Raw genomic sequence first — 24,782 nt, forward strand, 5'->3', positions numbered from 1 at the left:
TTGTTTTGTTTTGGGCGATATTGAAACTGCGGTAGAAGAATCGAAACCACTTTGCGGCCTCTGAGCCATGCGCCCCGCTATCGCATTGATATGGATGTGAGATGACATAAAAGTACGAAGTGTCTGCAGGGCCATGTATTGTTTAAATCCCATCGTCAAAGAGAAACCGTCATTCTGAAACACTGGAAAATCGAATGGAGGAGTCTATGTCTGCGCTTGGAGAGTGCGTAAATGTCATCATTGGATACGAATTCGCTTCTGAACCTGCTCCAGATATCGGACAGCGGCAAGTATTTAAATCTGACTTGAAGACCACTTTAGAGCGCGAATCAGTACAGGCCACGGACAGTACAATACATATCTACTTTTCCTCCCCAGCATTTCCTACAGGAAGCTTTGCTCACAGCGGCGGATTAGAAGCTGCGTACCAACGTGGGTTTCTTACATCGTCAGGTGCAGAGTCCATTCATTTTTGCGACTAAATATAGTTGTAGAGATGGTTGATGTAGGGTTTTGACGTTTTATTATGGTTAATCTGCAGCGTGTTATTTGCGTTATTTACTTTTGTCGCAGAAAAAGTTGAGCAATTCCTGCTTGCAAGCCTTGAGAACGCAGGTACGGAACTGGCATCATACCTGTTCGCTACTCGTCTAAAGTGAGCGTCATTACATTTACAGGAGCTTTCAGTGTACCCTTCATGAGAGATGCACACAGGCAGTGGACTGATCTTGAAGCCATTCGATCACTGGACCGCCTTCTGAATGCTTCATTGAGCAATCACGTCGCCAACAGGGCTAGCAAACAGCAGGTGAGAACAGGGTCTGTTAGATTTTATCTTTTTTGTCTGTTTTGTTCCTCGATGTAGTGATCACACTGTGGCATAGACGGCATCAGTACGCCCTAACTGTCTCATCCTAAACACTGTCTATATCTGAGTACCCCTTCAATCCGTCACGACCAAACATCCACATAAGAACGCCCTCAATTTGTACCTTGTTGGGTGCTGTGAGGAGGAAAATTTGTGTCATCCTGCAAACGTCCACTAGAGGACAATATCCTGCCATTAAATTTGCTTCAAGCCACCTTTATCAAGCATATCTGCTGTTGCATAAGAACTAATTATGATAATATTAATTAATTCTTTTGCATTATGATGCAATAACGTGAACTGTTCTGAAATATTGCAGATACCTTGAAATAAATTTGTTGTGTAATCAATTCTTGCGTGCTTCATTTCTAATATGCATATTTCTATGAGGCTAGGCTGTTAACTCTTGTGGTGCACACGGCATGTATACTCATGTTTGCTTCAGTGCATCTGAGCATGAAGCAATTAGAGAATTGAAGTTTTGAAATAAGTATGACCGTTGCTTACTGAAAAACCTTCATGAGGGACAAGTGTTGGCGAATAAAAATGGAAACCACGTTCACCAAAGAATTCGTGCTGAACAGGGTCGACTATTGCAAAATTGAAATGAACAAAGATAAAAGCTGGTGCACACTTTCCATGAATGTTGGCTCCAACAATCACATACTAACATATATTGTGCACATCAAATGTTTGCTTTAACGAGGTGAAAACGCACTATGAAAATCTTCTGTACTGAGGCCGAACAATAAGATTTCTCATTTCGTTTTGTATGTTCTCGGTGACGATAACCTCAAAGGCACTTCCACTGAATGTCCTGCAGACGTTGTGGTAGTTTCCTGCACATGATTGATTTCTTGCATGAAGACAGGGATCGCTCACAGATTATACTCTTTCCTAGGGAAGGTCTGTGATTCAGACTGCCTGTGCAACATACAAGGACCCAAAGCTCACTGAAGTGCAGAACTGGATCTACGATGGCAAGTTACTTGGGCATCAGGTAGTAATTTAACTGTGTTGTCATTTTCACAAAGTGACAGCTAGAAAGCAAAGTACGACAAAAATTTTGTCCAGTAAATGCAAAATCAGCAAGTGAGATAAAGTTGAAAGGAAACGCAAAAAGCAAAAGGTGCCATGTGCTGTGTGATGTCAGTGCATGTTAAACATCCCCAGGTGATGAAAATTATTCTGGAACCCTCCACTGCAGCAGCACCTCTTTCTTCCTTCACTCCCACATTCCTCCCTTCCCTTAACTGTAGTTCAGGTGTCCACTGAGATGTGAGACAATTACTGCCCTATATCCTTTCCTCAAAAACTAATTTTAAATTTTTTTCGTAATAAACATGCACATTCAGGCACCACAACTCTAAAGTTATGGACAGAAGAGCTCTTCAAAAAAAAAGGGAGTTTACTTTCATGTTTTTTCCAGGGAAAACTCCGAAAAAACTTCTGTTGGAACCGGTTTTATTGCTCTTATACCCTATGCCGGAGTCATCACCTTTTAGAATGTTCCAGTACTTTCTTTTGAGTTATAATATGGGATTACTCTAATTCAACACCCTAATCCACCTTAATTTTCTGGGGTACACCTACTTCGGAACTTTTGGGGGTTCTCTGGAATTTTGGGGGAATTTTTGGAAATTAAATTCGGGCATCACCTCTATCAGCCATTTTTTTCAAGTAAGCTGCAGTGATGTTGAAGCTAGGCTTCGTCATACATCCATTATCAGTATGTGATCATGGACTTCTTGTCGATCTTGACGTCATAAATTTGAATCAAGTGGGTAAAAAAAAATATGTTCCATTTCTTAAGTTTTCTCTGCAACAAATGCGTCTACTACTGCTGAACAGACATCAACAGGGTTATAAAGACAAATAATTGATGTTTACTATGAATAAAAATTTTTTTACGCCATGAGTCTTTTGAGCAGAGTGCTATTTGAGGAGCGCATGTGGCATGGAAATAATAACGGAAAATGTGTGCTCTGCTGTGCTCATGGTGTTGTTTTAACATCTAGTTTTCACGTTTAAAATTGAGTACTTCTTTGAGGGAACACTTCGTGTCTCAGGAGAGCAAGCTGCCGGGCTAGTTGGTGAAGCATGTTAAATAGAATTCAGCGCAAAAAAAAAACAGACAAGGGACGAAGAGAGACACACTGAGACGTTCACGAGCGCTAACTACCAACTTTTTATTCATGCTGAAGTACAGGGGATATATAGGAAGGGAATGTGCATTATCTGTACCTCGCTACGCGCATGCTCTTCATTCCCTTCCTATATATCCCCTGTACTTCAGCATGAATAAACAGTTGGTAGTTAGCGCTCGTGAACGTCTCAGTGTGTCTCTCTTCGTCCCTTGTCTGTTTTTTTTTGCGCTGAATTCTATTTAACATACTTCATGTCTCAAATGAACTACTTTCCAAATGTACCTTTTACATGTGATTAAGATATAGCATTGCTTTCATTCACCTGTGTCGTTCTATGCAGTTGTCGCCCTTGTAGTATTCCACGTGAAGCCATGTAAAGAGAAAATGTGTTGCATGCTTTCCGTATACCTAATGTGGTGCCGGCGTCATGTGCATTAGCAAAACTCGATCTCTGTTTGACAGATGTAAGATTCTCAGAGGAATTGCACTGCTGTTGCCATTCTTAACCTGCTGTGATAGCGCAGTGGCTAAGGCTTTCTGCTGCTGAGCACAGGGTCACAGGTTTGAATCCCGGCTACGGTGGTTACATTTTGATGAAGGCAGAATAGGGCACATCAGTGCACATTGAAGAACACCAGGGGCTGGAATTAATCCAGAGCCGTTCACTTTGGTGTCTCTCATAGCCCAGGTGCATTAAACCATATCGTACCATGTCATTTCCATTCTTGCCACATTTTTTTATGATGTGTCTTTTACTACCTTTTTCTGGAGAAACGTGTGCACATGATAAACAGACCCCATTGCCTGGTTACTTTTGACAAAGATGCTACCTTCTTAGATTTGAGCATAAGCCACTAAACCCACGGGAAGTTCTTCAATATTGAGAATCTATAGCAGTATTCAGATCACCTGCGAAGAGGCCTGCAGCCATTATGGTGGCTGCTGGTTCGGTTGCTTTGTCACAGGTATAGAATTTTTTAACACTAAATTTATCACAAAACACTTCAGCTACCAACTGGTATTCCTTGTTTGATGAATGACATCCTTTTGGATTATCCTTGACACACCTGAACTACGTATACTTTACTTTTAGTTTACTTAGTTTAGTAGTATGTTGTTCAAAGGTGCAGTTCAATTGTATGTAGCACTGAAATGATTATGGAAAGAACTGGCTCTTTAAGTGTGTTGTGCAAAGCCTCGATGTCAAGTTTCAGAAAACTGTGTGAAAGACAGACACGGCATTACCTTCCCCTTTGATTGTCTGCTAAAATGAGAATTTACGAGCTAGATTAATTTCACTCGTTACTTAGCGGCTAAGCTTGACCTAACAGCAAGCTAAAAGATGCATGCGGGTTCAGGGTTACGACTATTTTGCATTTCAGGCACTGATGTATGGCATCGTCTGTGCCTATCTGGGTGTTTCCGAAGATCAGGCTGCCGTATCTTTTCTGTTCAGCTCTCTTCGAACTATGGTAGCTGCTGGAGTACGACTTGGAGCTATAGGCACTCTTGAGGTTTGCACTTTATGTTGTACATTTCTCGAAGCGGTTGGCCATGATGCACAGATGTTGCTTTCCCAGAAGCGTGGCAATACTCAGCCTCCTTCATTCTTTCAGGGCCAGAGGATGCAGTTTCAGCTGCAGTTGAGGATACCAGAGGTTATGGAGAGGTAAACTATGGATAAACACAATTTGTAGAATAATTGTTTAGGTTTTGAAGTTAACCGAGCCAATTAATGCTGGCAATTTCTCATGCCTTCAAGTAGAGCTACAATGCATAACATATATGGAAATAGCTCTAAACCAAGCCTAACTGGCTTACTTGGGTGCTTTATTGTGAATACTATGTTGCAGTAAGAAAGCAGTTTTGCTTGCTGTGAAAGCTACTCAATACAGTGGTTAAATGCTAACCAAAGTGGTTGTAAGGGCTGTTTTATTGTATCAAAAAGTCCTGCAACGTTCTGGATTTCTTGCTGGCGAATGAAAACAGAAAGCAAAAAGGCTATTGTATGTGTTTTTGACAGTTGGGGACCCCGAGTCTTTGCATTTATTACTTAACACAACTTTCACATATATTATCATGCACCGAAAAATTGCAGTTGTTTGTAAGCTCAAGCTATGCTTATGATAACATAGTCCCAGCTCAAAGCTTTGTCTCGGTTATGTTCTCTTCATTACTCTGACTGGCAATTGTTGTTTTAAGATGAAGTGGCAGAGGGCGTGGTATGGTGACCTTTTTGCTTCCTTTCCACAAGCAATTGAGTGTTTTTTTTTTAAAGATATTTGCATGTCTTCCACCTTTTCGTGAACTTGATATTTGGCGTGCCATAATGCCGAATTCAGGCTTGCTTCTATTAACGCTGCACCCAACTATGATTTGCGCTTTGTAACATTCATTGTTCTACCTTTTGGGGCACATTTCTGGGCATGCTTTTGTTCTTCCCTGCTGGCACAGTCATGTTAATCTGCATGCAGGCACAGAGAGAGAACGTCAGACAACGCTGCCAATGTGTTTCCACTGGTCGATGTGATGCAGAGCTCGCACGACCAGCTGTTTGCACGCATGTTCTATTCCTGAGTTCGATGCACCGTGGAAAGCGGATGACCACTGAAACTACAAAGAATAAAGTGAGACTAGTCCCAAAGTATGCGACAAGGCCCTTTATTTACTTCGCACGTCATTCATTCACAGAAAATAGTCACTCAAAGCCAGCTTTGATTATGTCACTACCAGAGGACATGCATCATTCCCTTCCCATATAAATTACCACTGCGTTCTGCAAGACCAAAAAACACCAATGCTATAAACTGCGACAGTTTTTGCTCTGTAAACAGACAAAGAAGACCATGGGTTGTGTGGTTATTTCTGCATACTTTCCACACAAAATAAGGAGTTGCTAAATTACCTGGGCCGGCTTGCACGAAACAAATAAGACCGGCTTATTTCCAGTCTAATCTTATTCGCGGTCTAAAAGCTCTCTCGGTTTTGAAGAAAGGAAAGGCTCATAGCTGGTTCATTTTGTTCATAGCTGGCTCAAGTGCGCAGGAACACGGATTAAAACATTGAGTTACCGAGACTTTCATGGTGCATTTGAGGTGTCCACTGACAAAATGAACCAGCTATGCGCCTTTCCTTTCTTCAAAACCGAGAGAGCTTTTAGACCGCGAATAAGATTAGACTGGAAATAAGCCGGTCTTATTTGTTTCATGCAAGCCGGCCCTGTTCATTTGGTCATCACCAATAACAAGGCCATGTCACCAATTTAAACAGCATGATCAAAAGCTCTATTCTTTTTGCATTCAAATAACTTGCTCTTTCTTGAAGAACAAGGCAAAGGAAACAACAGTTCCTTGAATTTACAACAGGTATAATGCCAAGCTATCTTGGACTTCCCACACTGATTCTTGAATTTGTAATAGCTCTGGGTAACACGCACCAATGGTAGATAGCAGCAAATGTTGGTTTGTAGACGAGCGTATCAGTCTGTGCAACTATACAGCTTCTGTAGACCATTGTGTTCATAACAAAAATCACAAGGTCAGGTCTGCACGTCTATGGGATTAAACAATTGCAGTTTCTTGCAGGCAGTCAACCGAAGCCACCAGCAGTACCTTTGTCTAAACAAAAAAAAAAATCATAAAACAAAATGGGAAGTTTTCTGCCAGAACAGCATGGCCATATATATATTGGTAATGCTTTGAACAATGTGGCATATTCTAAACCTCCCAGAATTGGCTGTGCCTTTCTATAGCAAAGAAAAGCAGGAGAAAAAAAAAAGTTCACCAATATGGCAAGATTGCAATGACCAGACTGCAAGGAAAATGACATTATTCCACAAGGCACTCACGAGATGGCAGACATATATTGACCACTGGATGCTTGCCAAGATATGAGGAAAAGGTGCAGCATACCAAACCACTCGGAGCAAAACACAGCAAAGTTCATTCACGCTATAGATGTCAGTGCATACCATGTGGAATAGGCACAGGAATTAAAAAAAAAAAACTAAATTATACAAGGCATCTTGCAAGCGATTCATGCGCAGTAGATTTAACAGCATGAAACAATCAGTGCTGAGAGCTGCGAGTATATGTAAACTGGCGCTTCTCACAGGGCAGGTGCATCTAAAATTATTTCATCTGCAATAAAAACCGACCTGCAAAGAGCAGACTACAAGTGTTTGCTCATTTCTTAAGGTGAAATTTTTAACAGCTTCCTCCCCTTCCTTCTTGAGAGCCCGAAGTCCTTCACTTCAAGCATTTTGTGAGATAAGGGTGTTAAGCAAATCAATGCAGCATAGTTTCCGCTGGCTTCAGAGGCCTTCAAAGAAACCAGGATCCACTAAAAAAAAAGCAAGCAATCTGGCTAGGAATACCCACAAAATTGTCTCGCTGAGTGTTAAAAATGTTCGATACAACTGAACAGTACATTCGAAATGCAAATATTGATGACCATTGTAAACATGGCAACGTAGACAAGTGTGACGCAAAATGTGTGACATGGCTTTGCAGCTGGTTGAGTATTTAACATATAAAGCCAGGTGGAAAGTAAGTGACATGAGACACTTGTCATCCATATTAATTGAATCTCTTTGGCAAAAAAACTATATGCCATTTTGTAAAGCATTTCCCCATAATACTGCGAAAAACAGATGTGCTTGTGTGAGGAAAGCAGTCAACAGTGAGTGCATATGGGCGATGCGAGGTGCAGTTAATTCACTCAAAAATGCTGTGCACAGAGGTGGGGCCAGAAAAAGCAAGGCCACAGTGTTGATAGTCTCTCTATACTATCTCGTGTCATGCTAACTTGTGCCATGCTAAGCAAAGCTTCTTGAAGCTCAGCGGAAATTTTCACTTGCTCAGGCTCTCTTCATGTAGGCAGTGCTGAGACTGGTCTCCAGGCTAGCACCTTGAAGGAGAACAAGTTACACAGGCTCAAGGTGGATCTCAATTTTTTTTTTTTTTCAGCTTTAGATTACCAACAAAAATCATTCAGAGGAATGGACAGCCACAATGGACATTATGATACCACCTTTAAATGAGCAAAAGCTTGAGCACTTGGCAAATACTTCGCAATTGATTGGAATTATCAGAGCAGGAGAGACGCAATCTGTGCAATCAGATACAAAGCATTAGTTCTCGACTGCCATACCACTAGATCAGATACATTGGAAGGCAGTGTTAAATGATTACTAGTCTTCTGATATAAAGATGAAGTTCCATCTTTGAAATGAGCCACATTACGTCATGGGCAACGGCAGCGATGAATTTCTGCTTTGCAGTGATTTGACAGATGGTGCCATTCCTACTGATAGGTACAGGCACTTGTACACAGTGTGCCTCGGTCAAACTGCCTTAGAAGAACAATTTTGAATCTTAGAAACAATATTTTTATGCTTTTTTATTTTCTCTGCATACTGCTGAGGCAGCACACTTATTAAACAGAGTTGGGGTTAGAGCCACGGGCAAGTGCAAACTAACAAAAAAAAAAATCTGAACAAAACGAGGCGAAGTGCAAGGTACAGGAGATTCCTGAGATAGATACTTGTGACATCTGTTGCCAGAGTGAGAACAAGGTGAACCATCTATGCCTGGACAAGCACACACCAGCCAGTACAAAGATTAGTTGCGGAAACAGCCTGCAAGCTGTCTTTGGTGCACCTGTTCATGGTCATCAGAGAGCTGTGCGTGCCAGATATACATGTATATAGCAAGACACAACTTGAAAAAAAAATTAAAAAATAGCACTTGGTAACACTGGCCACGACTTGCAGCATCCCGTGTTACTCCGCTGGCCAATTACAACAGTGAACAAGATCACCTTTTTAATGCTTGACTGTATCAAACAAGCCACAGGAATCAAAATTCTTGAGCTTATATTTTCGTCTCGTGATTAGCTTCTTGTTTTGGTAACAAGAAAAGCTTCTGCTTCATGGAGGAATTTCATTTGGTGGTCCTGAATGCTGTCAGAGTTTCACTGCAAACTTGAGTTGTATCCACCTATAGATATATATACATATAAAATATATATATCCTTTGTTTTTTCTATTCTAAATGTGCATTTTTTGTGAGCCAGTGGTTCGTTAGTTAGCAAGTTAAATGGTGAATCCTAGCTGCAGCCGCGGTGGCTCAGTGGTTACGGCGCTGGGCTGCTGACCCGAAAGACGCGGGTTCGACCTCAGCCGCGGCGGCTGAATTTCGATGAAGGCGAAATTCTAGAGGCCCATGTGCTGTGCGATGTCAGTGCACGTTAAAGAACCCCAGGTGGTAGAAATTTCCAGAGCCCTTCACTACGGCGTCCCTCATAGCCTTAGTTGCTTTGGGACGTTAAACCCCAATAAACCAAAGCAAACCTAACTGCAGCAATGTTCTTTTTCCTCCTCCTCGGTATTTCATGTGCTAGCAGCTAACACAAATATTCTAAGCAACATTTTTGCCGACATGCTACCATCTGCTGCTTCAGCCAGCTTCATCAGCTCTGTGCTGTCACAACCAAATTTACAAAAACTGTTCCTTTTGAGCAGAACATTCAATCAACCTCCCTGGAGAAGGTCACAGAGAGGCTGCTCCTCGAATGACTAGAGAGCATATGCGAAAGCAGTGGTCAGAAACCACACGATAAGCAAACTGCAACCTCTGACTGCTAAATGTCCTGAAGTAATTCCATTCTGACTGAATCCATACACAGTGTACATGCGCCCATATGGCACCACAGCAGTAGCCTGTACGCCATTTAAACAGTGCAAGTTAGTACGTGGAGTTGCACAATCGCGGCAGTCAAAGACGAAAGATATTACCTAGCAAGAGGGGCCAAAATGTTTAGGATAAAAAATAACGGCGACTGAGAAACAGAAGAATATTGGATAGGAACACTGCAAGAATTTTGTACAGCACTTAAAAATAGTAAAAATTAAACAGATATTCGTAAATGCACAGTTTCCAAAGCTCATTGAAAGCAGTTCAATTTGTACACAATTTAAACGGGGTGTGTTAGCATGTGGACTGCAATAGCCGTGCTAGGCATGTATACTCCGTTTCATACATAGCAGGCAATGCTGCAGAGGTAGCAAAAGTAATGCATTTGCGAAACCGTATGACTGCACCACATAGCAATCGCTCTTCTCGAATCCTCAGTGAGTGTCTAGACGAAAACTAGGAGTGGTATAAAACGAAGTGGTAGCACTGAAAATCGCCGTTGAAGCTGTGGGGGCTCTCAGTGTTCGGGTCCTCTGGCTATAATTTTCACCGAGTGTTAACTACCTTTTAGGTGCGAATGGAGTAAGAGCGATTCGCTCTACCAGCTGCCTATCATGCCACCATGCGATTCTTTCTTCTCGAAGTCTTGGCGAGTCGTACGACGAAAATGTGGCAAGAGGTAAAACAAAGGCCAGGAGGCTTCCAGTCATGGCACCAAAGGTCTGTCGCAATGAAATATGCCTGTGTTCACTTTGATTGTACGGCGAACTACTGTTTTGACGCGGAGTTCGTTGCGCAAACAGGCGCACTTGCTTAGGCAGCGTTGACTGCTATACATGAAACGGAGTATAGGGCATAAACATAAAAACAGAGAACCAAAAATTATATATACAGCTTAATTTTCCTGCCTAAGAACCATCAGTTGGAGATCCTGAACAAAAGAGAAAAGCTCCACACTTCATGAGAACCAAGCTGTTCATGAGCAGAAAAAAATGACTTCACAAAAAGTCAAAGAAAAAAACCTTGACTGGCTTTTCTCCTATGGAGGACGACAGCCAAATAAGACACCCTGTAACAAAGACAGCCAGTGGTTACTAAGAGAAACATTTCGTACAAACCAGCTGCATTGGCAACCGCAAATTATTATATGCTCAGTTACAATAATATCCGTGTTGCTGTATTCATCTTGGCCTGCTACTGAAATGTTGATTTCAGTGCCTTGGCAGCAATCCCGAACATGCATTGCAAGCACTGGCACATTCACAACATAAAGTAAAACACATCTGCCTCACTTCAAGCCAAACCAGGCAATCACAAGAATGGAGAAATACTTAAGATTACAGATGCCTGCAAATACCATAGAAAACAGACATGTCCTAGTTTTGTTGATGCCCACTACTGTCTTGCCCTTCCGCAGGGGAAATGACGTTTTTTTCTATGATGCAGTCCTTTAGTTCTCAAAACAGGCTTTTCAAAAGAAAGCTGCAGGCTGCATACCAAACAGACATGCGCAGAAAAGAAAAGACTGTGCTTCAAAAGCACCTACAGGGAAAACACCTGTGTTTGCTGTCACACAAGTCACACAGCACACAGAAGCACTATGAACAGCTGCAGCCATTTTATAGCAGCACGACTTGCGTGACCACGAAGGAGTTAAGGTGCTCAGTATGCTCTCAACTCCAGTAAAGGACTAGCTACTCTGAAAAGCCGCACTGACCATATCTTTTCAGTGGACAGCAAGGGGAAAAGCAGGCCAGCTAAAGGAGGGCCCTGTAATAAACCTGAAAGGCTGGTAGTAGAAAATGGATGGTACTGAAGACATGACCAGGCACATCACCATGACATTTTTTTTCATGACATCACTGAATTGAAGGCAATGCATTTAATATAATTATAGGCCTCTGGAAACAACGTGAACAGGGCAATACATATGAGAATGTAAGGATAGGAAGATTTTGAGTGATGGAGGTAACGACTCAGTCAGTTAGTAGTTGTCACACTTAATTGCACCTCTTCAACTAAGGCCTTCCCATTTGGCAATTCAATAATTTGCACCATCCCATGAACTCCATTAACACGCAACTGTACATAGTTGCTTCAAACCACTAGTCTCAGATTTGTGTAAACGGTATAAATTTTAGAGATTAAAAAAAGAAAAGACATGCTACCTCTTCTCATATATTTTTACTTTTTGGCTTTTCTTTCAATGCTAGGTGAGACTAAATTTTCTCTCAGTCTTTTTGGAGCACATAAAACTATAGACTTGTCATGATGTCCACCACAGTTTGAATATATGCCTTTATATACCCCGCCTTTTTTTTTTTTTCAATTTCTTCATCAGCATGCGCAAAAACAAGTGGAAGTAGGACACTGTCTTAACTGTTACAAATTCTATGCAAGGTAATCGGGAAAATATCCCGCGACACCCCTAGCAGTGCAATAAAAGTGCACACTGCCTGAAAAGGTCACACGCATCCACATTAATGCTTTTGGGAGCATAAAACCATTGCAAAATATCCTATGCTATCAGCATTTTACGTGTGATGAACTGCTCCTTATTGAGACGTCGCCAACCGCTTTGGAAGGCCGCTGCGGTGGCTCAGTGGTTATGGTGCTCAGCCACTGACCCGAAAGACATGGGTTCGATCCCGGCTGCGGTGGTTATATTTCGATGGAGGCAAAATGCTAGAGGCCCATGTACTGTATGATGTCCGTGCATGTTGAAGCACCCCAGGCTGTCGAAATTATTACGGAGCCCTCCACTACGGCATCCCTCATAACCTGGGATGTTAAACCCTATCATCAGAGGAAAACGCTTTTTGATGGTTTGACGCATCTGCATTCTTAATGCGAAAATCATAAAAATTTCAAACACACAATCAGTATGACCGCATTCTGCTGCTGGTAAACTAACCCCTACCAAGAATGCACGCGCAACAGTGAAAGCTCTGCAAAAGGCTACAGACTGTCTCTGGCTTTCTAGCTCATAGCTCTATCAGTGTAGCCATCACTGCAATTTCAAGTCACCGGGAAACATCCAAGTTCTCAAGCATGCAACAGCAGATAGAACATGGCACAGTTTACTTCACAGCCGAAAAAAAATAATTGGAAAAAGTTTCACTGAACACCAGAGGTTTAGTGCTCAAATTATGCCATCAGTCGCAAATGCGTGATCTACAGTAAAGTAAAACAAAAGCTCGCATGCCACCTTATTTAAATAAGAAATTGTGCATAATTGAAATTGTAAATCAGCCATGAATAAGACTTTTACAGGGCGTACTTGCACACCAAAATGGCATGTTTTGCCGAAGGCATCAGGAGGCAGTCTTCAATGGCTACACAACCTTTGCACCTCCACAGAGGCACGGCTATAAAGCACGGTCATCTAAGAGCACAGCTACTCTGCCTATTCTACCATTCCAAAGCCCTCTAAGAAATTCTAACATTACACCATGACTTGTTCCCCACACCGTGCACTCAGTGCATTAGTTAATGAAGCCATCTAGCTAAGCTATCCTGCTAGCACACTTATGGCAAACTACAGCAGCGACAAGAGCTCAATAGGTGTTGAACCTGTCTGCTCAGCAGCACAGGGCTCAGAACAGAAGGCCACAGAGGCATGTACCTCCATGGTGACTAGCATGTGACACTCGGAAACAGACGATGTAGGCTATCCCCAAAAGCGGGGGCGCCCTTGCAAGAGAGTGGGCCACATCACTTGTATCGATACTTCTTGATGCAGTCGTTGCCAAGATCTACGACGATGGCATGGCCATCCGGGAAAGCAGCGATGCCTAGAGGGCGACCCAGCCGACTGCCTCTGCTTTCGACCGTGTAGGCGAGCTGTCCGCCAACGCGCTCAAAGATAAGGACGTTGTTCTTGTTGCGGTCAGAGCGAGTAGCCAGAACCATGCCTTGTGCATCGATGCACACTCCCCCGAATCTTCCTTTTCCTTTGCCCTCGACAAACATCGTCGAGAGTCGCTCGCCACGAGAATTTAGTACGTGTATTGTGGAGTCCGCAACCAAGATGCGGTCGTCACCGGTAACTGCGATTGCACTTGGGTTGAAGTTAGTTGGGAGCGCCAGCGCTTTTCCTTCAACCCGCTTCACAAGAGTACCGTCCTGTTTGAAAATAAAGACACAGCGTTTTCCACTGTCCACAACAAATACGCATCCACAGGAATTGACTGCAAGGGCCGTGGGTTCCTGTAGGTCAGCATGTGTGAAGCTTCGAACAACAGTTCCGTCAGCAGTGAATTCTGTGACCAGGCGGGTCCTCCAATTGCACGCAACGAGAGTATCTGCGGACGGTGAAAAGGCGAGCCCTGTGCCGCCGCGCTCCTCAACGCCAACTTCCGTCAGGTGACGGACAAATCTGAGTTCTGGAGTGAGGACCTTGATCCTGCAGTTTCCTGTGTCCAGAACGTAAAGCAGGCCCTCTGGTCCACACACAACGGCCACGGGCTGGTGAAAGCTGTCAGTGCCATCTCCGCGCCGACCGAACACTGCGTCGGGGTCGATGTTGTCGGTGGCGGAAAACTCAAATGGGCTTCCTTGCAAGGGCCGGCCGAGTACCGACACAGTAAGACGGTATCGCGTGACACGAGGCACGGGAAACGTCACAGCGTATTCACCATTGCCACGGTCGATAACCTTAACCTCAAGCTGCTCCTCATTTTCGCCACAGGTCACAAGTGTAGCAGCCACAGGATCCCCGCCCACTGTCTGAGGCCGCCCGTCGCAGTCGTAGGTACGAAGCAAGGCACAGGCCCTAACGTATGCTGGGCAGTCCTTGACGTTGATTGTGCACAAGGGTGGGAATGTGCGGCTGGTCTCGATTTTGCCAAAGATCTTGAGCGCTTGAGAGATTTCGTCTAGAGCTGAGTTGTAGGCACAGTCAAAGTGGAGGTAGCAGTTTTCACGCGGTTCGGCTAGGTGGTCTAGGGATCCCATTTTAGCGTCTAGGTCAGAGATCTTCTTGGTGAGGTTTCGGACATCGAGCTGACTATCTTGGCCGCAGCACTCCTGGTCAAGCTTTGACCTTTCATTCTGAATCCGATTTAGCTGCTCTTCAAGGGCCTCTTTCTTGTGGTCCCAGAGTGCCTGCAGTAGAAGAGAGTACGGAAAGTTACATCACGCAACATCTTCCTTTGCCCTATGTCGCAGATGAGTAATTCTCACCATAAGCATGCAGAAACTATTTGAATAGCAAGTTTAACTTAATGCCACCCCCTGCTGCCAGACAATCTGAGCCTGGTGGCATCTTCTTGCATTACATTTTACAAATCTATGCCATCCAGCTTTGCTTCTAACGATAGATAGCTGCCTTTTTTCAACATCTCGAACAGGCCTGGATTTTAGATGCCACTATCCATCATGCAGATGAACAGATCACAAAACACCAGGCCAGAGACTCGCAATGAACCATCACGCCTCTTTTCAGGCACAGTGGTGAAGAGTTACATGGTAATCACTGCAGGGGTAAAAAAAAATAGCCTGCAAGGTGCCAGTGCTACATTTTAAATCTTGGCGTCATGGTCTATGAGGGGCGCCACGGTTCTGGATTAATTTCAACCACCTGGGGTTCTTTAACATGCGCCGACACTGCACAGTATACAGGCAATTTTGGATCATGCCTGAATCAAAATGGCCAAGCAGCTAGTATTCGATACTGTGTCCTTGGGCTCAACAGCCAAACAACACAGCCACTAAGCCAACACGGTGGGTCTGTTACATTGTTACAACAAAAGGATAAGTTGTGCATCTAACCGTGATCATATATTGGGCCTGATTTTTACTATACACAACGCAATAATTTGAGAATTACTGCTACGGTTCATTTAGCTACCATATTTTCTACCATGTTTTCAGGGCCGCTCTTCCTGTGTACTGAACCTACCAGTATCATGTTTCATTTGTCAATATTTCATGCAAATTGTCAGTCAATTCAGAAGATTAGCAGAGTGGTTTGTTGGGCGAGTTACCATATTGAAATATACCTCCGCTTAAAAGACACGGACTAAAAGATAGAGACACACACACACAGCGCCGCACTTACAACTGAATTTTTATTCGGGAAACACTGCTCTTTATACACACCAGCAGCTGATAAAAATGGAAGATGGTAACACCCGGATGATAAAACATTGACAAACTGTCTCGTCACTGCTGGTGTGTATAGAGAGCAGTGTTTCCCGAATAAAAATTCAGTTGTAAGTCCAGCGCTGTGTGTGTGTGTCTCTATCTTTTAGTCCGTGTCTTTTAAGCGCAGGTATATTTCAATTCAGAAGAAGCTGAAAAGTAAGAACAAGGGAGGAGGATAATTTTTGACAACCTGCAATGTGGCTAACAGGGACTTCCGCCGCTGCTCCATAAGGTCCTGGATCTCCCTGAAGGATGCCTCCACTTGGTCCATCACTTCCTCTGCCGCAGCGTCAAGCCGCGTGATCTCGGCGCTTACCGCCTCCGCAGCAGCATCCAGTTTGCTCAGGCACAGCTGAGACTGCAACGATGGGTTGAAATAAAAAAGAAGCTGAGCCACAGAGAGAAGTACGACAGCAGCCATGCCATGGCTGTCTGTTGTGCAAATGCTATTTGTTGGTTGAAAACAAGACAGCAAAAGAAGTCGGAATGGCAACAAGTGTTTAATCTTTGATCAGCTATCTCGGAATAAATTGTCTAGCACGTGCACGCAGGAGAGCAGAAGTGGTGACTTCTTCAAAGCAAAAGAAAGATATGAGTAAATTAGAGACAGGAACACACAGCAAGACCACGTAGGCGTGTCAACTTCAGCGCCTATTAGTGCCGTTGCTTTCGGTGTTAGAAACCATACTGACATCGTGGCATCAAGGCATTTGCTTCATTTTCTTCCTCCCATCACCTTCTCATTTGCATAGCCATTACTTTATAAGCACTTACCTTCTAGTCACCCTCCTCTCTAGAGTAAGCCTCTGTTAATATTAATGCTGACGATGAAGCAAGACTGATAGAATGAAAAATTCTGGCTCAAGGCAAGGTGTGGATTCTTGCACGTCGTCTGCAGGTGCCACTGCTTGCAGCTATTGCGGCTACTCTGAGTATTGCCCCCTAGGTGATAAGCTGAGAAACTTCTTTTTAGGGAGGGGCCTTAAAAGCAGAAACTGCACTCCTGTATAATCTTACTCACGGGGCAGAACAACTGAACGAGAACCAGTGAAATGCAGTTTGTCAAAGTCAAGCCAACCCTTGCGCAAAGCAGAAAAGCCATTTTTGGAACAGATGATCACCAAGGAAAACTGCATTAAAAACTGCGATAAACAATTTCCCAACAAACTTTATCCATGAAAAGCCAGCAAACCAGATGGGAAACCAGTTGAGTCATTGTGCTGATGTTATGAAGGAGAACGGCGGACATGTTACAGAACGGCACGCCATCTTTAAATCGAAATAGCATAGCACATGTATCCATTATAAAATACGACCTATAGAGGACCTATAGAGGACCTATACAGGACCTATTGAGGACCTATTGAGGACCTATAGAGGAACCTATAAAGTATGACCTAGTGTTGATGTCTAGCCATTAGAATCAGATCAAGCTGGTTCTACACAAGGCCACGTCATTTTCGCTGCCACCCAGAGGAACAAGGCGGTGAGGAGGCTCACCTTGTAGAGAAGTATCTCAGACATGCGCTTGACGGCGATGGAAAAGGGCACAACTGTGTGGCTGGGGTCAGCATGGGCAGGGCCGAGGCACGAGGAACAGAACACCTGGTCGCAGGCCTCGCAGAAAAGAAGCTCGGGGCCCGCGGGGTGGAGGGCGCACTTGGGCACCACCTCCCTCCGCCTACTGGCAACCAGGTCCAGCAGCTGGTTTACCAAGAAACTCGGAGGCAGGGCAGCGACCCCGGGCTCCGGCAGTGGCACGGCCTCACGGCAGATGGGACATCGCAGCGTGCCCTCATGCTGCAATCCGCATCATCATCATCATCCTCCTAACTACGTCCACTGCACAACAAACCTCCAAATAACATTGCCTTGCGTCAGCTCCGACCGCCCTATGTCGCCAATCTTTATCTCACCTGGCCACCTGACACTCTGCAGCTCGCTGCTGTGTCTACCACCCCTTGGAATCCACACTGTTACCCTAAGGGACAGAATATAGAGTGAGGTTGTAAAGGACAACCTCTCCCGCTCCACTATTGTACCGTCGGGGACCCTAAGGGACAATCGGCTACCTGCTGTCTGCATTACACACCCTGCCCATGTACAGTCTTTGCCAAAAGTAACCCGACACAGGTGGTTTGTTTCTTAGCCGTGTAGCGAAGCCCTTACATCAGCCCTTAAGCTCTGAATCTGTGTACAGTAAGGTGAACCCTTGTGCTCACGTTCTGACACCTTTCGGTCTTTATGGGTAGCGTAAAGGCTCCGTTATACGGTTGAGAAGCAAAAACCTGTTGCTCGGTTACTTTTGGCAAAGGGGGTACGTTTCCTCTTGCTGATTTCAGCTAGGATATCACCTGATGGTAAATAATGAAAAAAATTGTGGTGGAAGAAGATACGCAACAATAGCTGCCCAGCAAAATGCAGCCACCTCGACACAAAGGCAATCATTTTAAAAAGGTCCCGAAACACTCCTTTCAGACTCTTTATCCTTCATGAACTCCTACAAGGTCATTGTGCACTTTGCTGCACTGGCGAGAATAATGTTCTACTACTGGCCAGTGTCTCTTAATAAGAAGTGAGCAGAGCGGTTCCATTCATTCCGTGTTGCCCTCTCCCCTCTGCCAGCACTGTGAAGCACAGAATCGCATCCTCTGCTGCCAGATCTAACCAGAACTTTCCTATCACAGCCACTCACCAACAACCCTCTACTGTGGGTACATTTCTGGAGCCACTTCTCAGCTTACAGGGCAATATAGAATATTGCAGTGCCCTTGCACTTTTAGCAAGGGAAAGCCGGAACAGAGGTGCCGGTAACTTTGTAAGAAGAGACTCTTGAAAAAAATTGAATAGCGTCAAATCATAAGACAAATCTACGTGCAAAAGTGCTGCATTTGTGCTGAGTCAAGTGGCAACTTTTTTTTTTTTTACTGCGCAGTGGGTGTTCTCAAGCTTTTTCCTTGTACCATTTTGTGCATGAAATATTTAACGCTGGCATTCCACAGTTTTTTAGAAGCTAAAAGCAAACATCATAACAAAGGTAACAATATCCCCAGGGCTATGAAAGTGCTTAAAAAAAAAAATCTGAGTTCTGGAGTCAAAGCAATGACCTGCAGAACAGAAACCTGATGTATTAAACAGCTGGGTCACAAAGGACCACAGCTTCATAAGCTTCAACAGGAGCACAGCTACATTTCCTTGCCCAGCAAGAGAAGGCACCATTGATCCAGATGGTTACCACTGAAGATGTTCCTTTTTGCCCTAATTGCTATCGATGAGAAATACTGGCAGTTCTTTTTCCCTTTTATCAAATATGGCAAATTCTCACCCACACGCTTCTTTCGAAGTCATGTTTTACTTTGCTGGAGCAAATGGGGCAAAAGAGGAGACAGTGCGATAGGACGGACACTGAGCACACAGATTCAGCTGTCAACCAAGTTCGCACCTGGGATCGGGCAGCCACCGCAAGGCGCTCCAGGCAGCTGCGACAGACTGTGTGCGAGCAGGAGAGAAGCTTGGGGCTGCGCTCTTGGCCATCATACGTGCAGAGGCATGTGCTGCACGTCAGGAAGTTTTCGCTGAAGTCTTCGTAGTTCAGCGACACTGTCTCAATGAGGGTTGACGACGTCATCTCGGCTCACTGAGGCACCTCCTTGGGCACAGCGCACCCCACCCCAGACAGACACGGCTGTCTCTGCAGCCTCTCTGGGGCTCCTGCATTCCACCACGTCCACAATATAATCACAAACTGTAAAAGTACGAAAAGAAAGCAGGACCAGCGATGATGGCAGTAAGCATACTTTCATAATAATTTATGAATGCTATGTACGCATATATCATAGGATGACATTTTGTGGGCCTAGTTAGTTCATAAATGTTAGACAATGAAAGTGCAAATGTAGACACTCAAATAGGGCCATGGTGGGAGCGCACACCCCTGATCTCCTTCCTACATGAATGTACGCACACTTTCACTGCCATTGTCTAACACTCTGCCTCATTATGTGTCTGACATAAAGGGCATTTATGCTGGCTTGACAATACTTAAGTTCTGCCGACAGGCTGACAATTAACGACAAGGCCATAAGCCTGTCTCCATGCAAAGTCGCATGACGACAGAAAGTCTTGTTTATGGCACAAAGTGTGAGCGCATTACACGCAAATGCTGGAAAAAAAAAAAGTATGCCAGCACACCCAGTTTTTAACACAATAGCTTTAAAGGTCCCATCCAGCGGAGAACCCGTCCTTAAAGGTGGCGTGTCCAGAAAATCTGGATAGGTCGAGAGGGTCGTGACATCACAACCACATGTGACATGAGTGAAAACAGCGCGAAAGAAGCCCGAAGGCGAAACAAAGAAGGGACAGAAAAGAGCGCTGAACTGACAACTGAATTTTATTGAAATAAACTCGTACAATATATAGGAAGGCAATGGCAAAGATAATCAGAAGCAGTCAATGTCACATGGTGTAAAGAGCCATAAAAGCGATAAAAACATAACGGTGATAAAGCTAAAAGTCAGCTGAATCTCAAAAGGGATGAGAACAAAATGAAAATGAAAAAAAGTACACTTGATGACAATAAACTGAAAAAAGGCAGTGGCTCTAATCTTGCGCTTCATTGCAAAGAATGCAAATGCATGCCTCGTTTACGCGAAACTGTTGTTCTAGATAGAAGTAGGGACAGCGTAGCCTGGGAGTTGAAGGAAGCCTTCTTTATAATAAGAAATGGCTTGGAATGTGTCAGTGACGTGTCAAAATCATTGTATGGGAGTGCACTTGCCTTTTTGGAACTACATTGCTAAATTTTTATTGCTGACTACGTGTGTGTCAATCATTGAGTGTTACTGTTTCATCATTTTATTGTTAAGGTCTGTGCACTTTTTTAGCCCCTCGTTGTCACTTTCAGTCAGTTTTTATTCTTTCCACAATTTCATTTCGTCAGTTTTTATCGGTTTTATCCTTGTTACCTGCTATTGATGTTTTACCGTTTTATGGCTCTTTACACCATGTTACATTAACAGTTTATTGTCATCAAGTGTACTTTTTTTTCATTTTCATTTTGTTCTCATCCCTTTTGAGATTCAGTTGACTTTTAGCTTTATCACCCTGTTTTGTTTTTATCGCTTTTATGGCTCGTTGACTGCTTCTGATTATCTTTGCCACTGCCTTCCTATATATTGTACGAGTTAAGTTCAATGCAATTCAGTTGTCAGTTCAGCGCTCTTTACTGTCCCTGCTTCGTTTCGCCTTCGGGCTTCTTTCGCGCTGTTTTCACTCATTTCACAATGAACCAACAAGCCCAGCAATAAGTCCTGCTTCACAACCACATGACTTGCGCGGGTAATTCAATTACCCCACAATGATCGCACAATACAACAGTGATGACATAATTATACAATTCCTCACTGGTCTACATACTCGCGTCATTCCACCACCATTATGTAGAGCTTCTGAAGAGAGCAAATGAGATGAAAAGAAAAATGGTCGAGCCAAGATTCGAACCACTACCCCTTGGCAACTGAAGAATGTTCGTTCGGTGCAATAACGGTCTGTATGCGACTACCTCATACCGCACAGGTAGTGATACTGTCGTATTAAGGCTAGATAAGCGTCTCCAGAATTTTTCATACTGCTGTCAGAAAGTTCACTAACTTAAGAGTACATCATGAACAATGCTGTAGTGACACCTGGCGACCAGTTTGTTATGTGTTCAAATTACTGGAAATGGTCACGAAAGAATGATTTGGTTAATTGTGCAGAGGTACAATGCAACAATTAACATGCTGCAAGAAGCATGTTAATGCAAGCATGCAAGAAGCAAGAAGCAGCAAAGTACACTGAAAAGGCATTAAATGTTTCTTGTACGATTGGCTTACTATGTAACTGCATTCTGTAATGCACAATTAAAACTGGCTAAAGAGTGTAAAGCACAGAGCTAAGGAAAATTCACAGCATGTACTCCAAAGATGGTGCCAATAAACAAAACGTCGAAAATCACTTATGCAATGACAAAAACTGGGTGGGGACGGTGAATAATATATGAAATCTGAATTATGGTTACAAAGGGAAATTACAGAGAATTAGGTATACGTTTGTAACTCCTATATGCTGCCACATTGCGCTAATTTTTACTGTCATCTAGTAGTGCACTAAAGGTGACAATTTGCTCAACAACAAAATGTAAATGAAAACGGTTTTCCATCAGGATGAGGGGCAAGCAGCTACTCACATTACTATTAAAAATGTTGCACGTTTTCTGGACTCTGAATAAAAACTGTGTATTGCCAAACATGCTCTTAGCTTCAGATCAAAAACGAATTGCAGAAAGTGTTTTTTAGTAATGTTCATGCCAATGTACAGGCAGCTCTCAACTGATCCAAATAGTCAATTAATATGTCAAATATTCTTGCATACATAGACATGTCTCAGTAGGTCTCAAATAAATTATGGAGGCACGTGGAGAGCATTTATGTATCTCACTTCAGATATGACCAAGATGAGATCTGTACAACTACACTTTGTAAAATATATGCAACAAAGATATTATTGAACACAGGCATGTTTATGGCATGCAATATATATATATATATATAGCAAGCACATCATATTTTTTTCTATTCCCTATGTATGATAATATATGCCTGCATTTAGCATAGGATTGATATGGTTGCTCTATACACAGAGAAAGCTAAAACAGCGTATTGGAACGTCACGACTGGGCATAAGTGTTTTAATGGCCCGATCGATCGTGCGCGCAATCACGCGGAAAACAGGCCTACAATCAGTGGCCTAAAGATCTGTGTAATTGCCTCTTCCCGGGAACGACCTAAAAATCGGGCGAAAGAAGAAGGTGCGCGGGTACTTTGCAAGGGTAATAAATAAAAAGATAAGGGCAAGAGCGACCGCGCAGCCAACCGGATTATCCCATCTGTTGTCCGAAGGCGGCGAGGAGGCGCGCACGCTGGCGACGATCCAACATGCGATCTCTCAAATCACGGGGAGAGCCCCTCGCAGCAGCAGACTAGCTTGTCTGTCTCGATGCAGCGCGCGCTAGACCGCGAACCCGTCGGCAACCGGCGGCTCGGTTGCGAAAGCCAAGCGACCACGCGCGTCACGCGGGGGAGCAGGCGCTCTTAGCAGCTGTGCAGGGCTGCGCTCCTTTCGCGCGCGCACACACACCTGATCGCGCACACCGTTCGCGAAGAGCAACGCGGAAGTGGGTCATCACATGCTCCCCGCCGTATGGGCTGAGCCAATTTTAAACCCCCCATCCAGTCAGCGTGCCCGCACGCCGTCTGAAAAACCAACATTCGAGGCGCGATTTTTATCAACATCGCGCGTGGCCTGCGCCTAATCTCTTTGGGGAAATAACAGCGCTGCACGGTGTGCTGGCCGCATGACTCTATCGACTGCGGGCTCGCCTTTGTGCGACATCATACGCTGGGGGGACAGCGAGCTGCAGAGTGTCTGCGCGAGCAAAGCGTGGCGAATGGACAGAGCGTCAAGATAAGAGAGCGCGGTCAGAGCGACAACGAGCAGGCCGAATAGAGTCGACACCGCGCAAGTACGATGCGCTGGACAACGCGGACGCTTTGTCGGTGTTGTCCAGGAGCTCGGTAAGGCACTCCACGCGGCCGCCCTGTCGAGCGATGCTTGGGCATACGTAAAAGGCATCTCACGCGAGAACGTTCGAGCCAACGATACATCAGCTGCAGCTCACCGCGTTCCTCCCGAGAGGCCCCTATTTGGAGCCTTCTATAAATGTAGCGCGATGCGGCACCGAGGTGTCGTACGTGCTTTTCTTGATTTCTTTCGCGTCTTCGGCGCGACGCGTCAAAACCAGCTTTTGCAGAGAGACCACGGCGGCAGTGTCCCACTCAGACCTGCTCCGACGGGCCGGCGAGGGCCGGCGCGGAAAGCCACAAAAACCTATTGTTCACGCTCGTAACACGCTTCAACGGGCATCGCACCAACGGATCTGAGCGTGCATGCAGGATATCGGGTCTCGCTCGGCTGTTTAGCTGCCGGCCGCATTGCTCGATGCCATTTCCGACTCGCCGAGGAAGTGCCATTGACGAGAACCATTCCGTGCCGCCTCATAAATGTCCCAAAAGCACCAGGCAGGACGTCACGTAGCGACGCACCGGAAAGCAACCACAACAAAAACTATACCGACTTTCCAGCCGAGACAAACGACAGTTTTTAATAGCTCGACGGCCTGGAAGAGCAGAATATATTGCAAACGAAGCAACGAAAAGGCCAGCGAATGGTATTCATCGGATCAAACATTCAAAACGCATCATGCATTTCGGTACAGCACGAAAAGGCGAGCATCATGCATGCACCATTACACAGCCGCTGCCCGTACGGCTCATCGATTTCGCGCTTCGAACGACAACCAACTTTCACTCAAACGACAAACGCACTCCGTTTATCGAAGAGCGTGGAATCAAAACAAGAAGAATGACGAGAGAAAGCGCGATTACTTACCCACTCGACCCGTCAGTTACGCGATGAGGCCGTGCGGCTTCGCTGCGAGTCCCATAACAACAACAGCTGCAGCTGTTCCGAGGTCTACGGTCTACTGCGACATCGACCGGTCGGCCTCCAACACGTAGCGAGCGAGCCTCGCGCGTGCTCTGACGTAGTTTCGAAACCGGCCGCCGCCGTCGTCAGCGCGCAAGCTGTGAGGTGCTGCCGCCCTGCCGCCTCCACCTCTGTGGCATTGAGTCCGCGCACGTCATTTTCCACGCAGCTATCATTCACTCGGGAAACGCGGCAGAGAAAACTGACGCATGCATTGGCGCAACTAGCTTTCGAAGGTTTGCAACTTGTTTCTCGTTTGCGGCCCGATTTCTTCAGCTCAGCTTCCTGATCAAAAATGTGAAACGGGCGTTTGTATATGTGAAGCACACATTGTCTTCTTCA

The 24,782-nt window shown here is 44.6% G+C and overlaps 2 protein-coding genes across 5 annotated transcripts; one reads left to right on the top strand and one right to left on the bottom strand.

Annotated features, from left to right (window-relative positions):
* The first annotated feature begins 45 nt into the window (after nucleotides 1–45).
* Nucleotides 46–5,792, top strand: LOC149363916 (uncharacterized). Of its 4 annotated transcripts, XM_089573909.1 has the most exons (8): nucleotides 46–286; nucleotides 379–453; nucleotides 574–615; nucleotides 678–808; nucleotides 1,770–1,868; nucleotides 4,398–4,529; nucleotides 4,632–4,684; nucleotides 5,490–5,683. In XM_089573909.1, the coding sequence occupies exons 1-8, from the start codon at nucleotides 232–234 to the stop codon at nucleotides 5,590–5,592; spliced, it is 690 nt and encodes a 229-aa protein (XP_089430035.1). In that variant the 5' UTR covers nucleotides 46–231; the 3' UTR covers nucleotides 5,593–5,683. The 4 variants fall into 4 exon arrangements, with proteins under 4 accessions (XP_089430035.1, XP_089430033.1, XP_089430036.1 ...); XM_089573907.1 differs by lacking the exon at nucleotides 4,632–4,684 and having other exon boundaries at nucleotides 5,490–5,792; XM_089573910.1 differs by lacking the exons at nucleotides 4,398–4,529; nucleotides 4,632–4,684 and having other exon boundaries at nucleotides 5,490–5,792.
* A 1,221-nt stretch (nucleotides 5,793–7,013) lies between these two features.
* Nucleotides 7,014–24,500, bottom strand: LOC149363917 (tripartite motif-containing protein 3-like). Its single transcript, XM_089573906.1, has 5 exons — nucleotides 24,345–24,500; nucleotides 19,300–19,568; nucleotides 17,358–17,657; nucleotides 16,048–16,215; nucleotides 7,014–14,816 (listed from the first exon to the last, which is right to left on the bottom strand). Exons 2-5 carry the CDS (start codon nucleotides 19,483–19,485, stop codon nucleotides 13,425–13,427), a joined length of 2,046 nt encoding a protein of 681 aa, XP_089430032.1. The 5' UTR covers nucleotides 19,486–19,568; nucleotides 24,345–24,500; the 3' UTR covers nucleotides 7,014–13,424.
* Nucleotides 24,501–24,782: the final 282 nt, after the last annotated feature.

This window comes from Amblyomma mixtum, chromosome 2 (genome assembly GCF_055824585.1).
Source record: "Amblyomma mixtum isolate Tamu chromosome 2, ASM5582458v1, whole genome shotgun sequence".
Taxonomy (NCBI): Eukaryota; Metazoa; Arthropoda; class Arachnida; order Ixodida; family Ixodidae; genus Amblyomma; species Amblyomma mixtum.

Coding starts and splice junctions, on each gene's coding strand:
- LOC149363917 (XM_089573906.1), bottom strand. CDS start 19,485: ATGACGTCGTCAACCCTCATTGAGACAGTGTCGCTGAACTACGAAGAC. Junction 16,216..17,357: donor CTGAGATACTTCTCTACAAG/GTGAGCCTCCTC, acceptor CCATCGTTGCAG/TCTCAGCTGTGCCTGAGCAA. Junction 14,817..16,047: donor CCCTGTTAGCCACATTGCAG/GTTGTCAAAAAT, acceptor CTTCTACTGCAG/GCACTCTGGGACCACAAGAA.
- LOC149363916 (XM_089573907.1), top strand. CDS start 232: ATGTCATCATTGGATACGAATTCGCTTCTGAACCTGCTCCAGATATCG. Junction 1,869..4,397: donor GCAAGTTACTTGGGCATCAG/GTAGTAATTTAA, acceptor TTTGCATTTCAG/GCACTGATGTATGGCATCGT. Junction 4,530..5,489: donor GAGCTATAGGCACTCTTGAG/GTTTGCACTTTA, acceptor ATCTGCATGCAG/GCACAGAGAGAGAACGTCAG.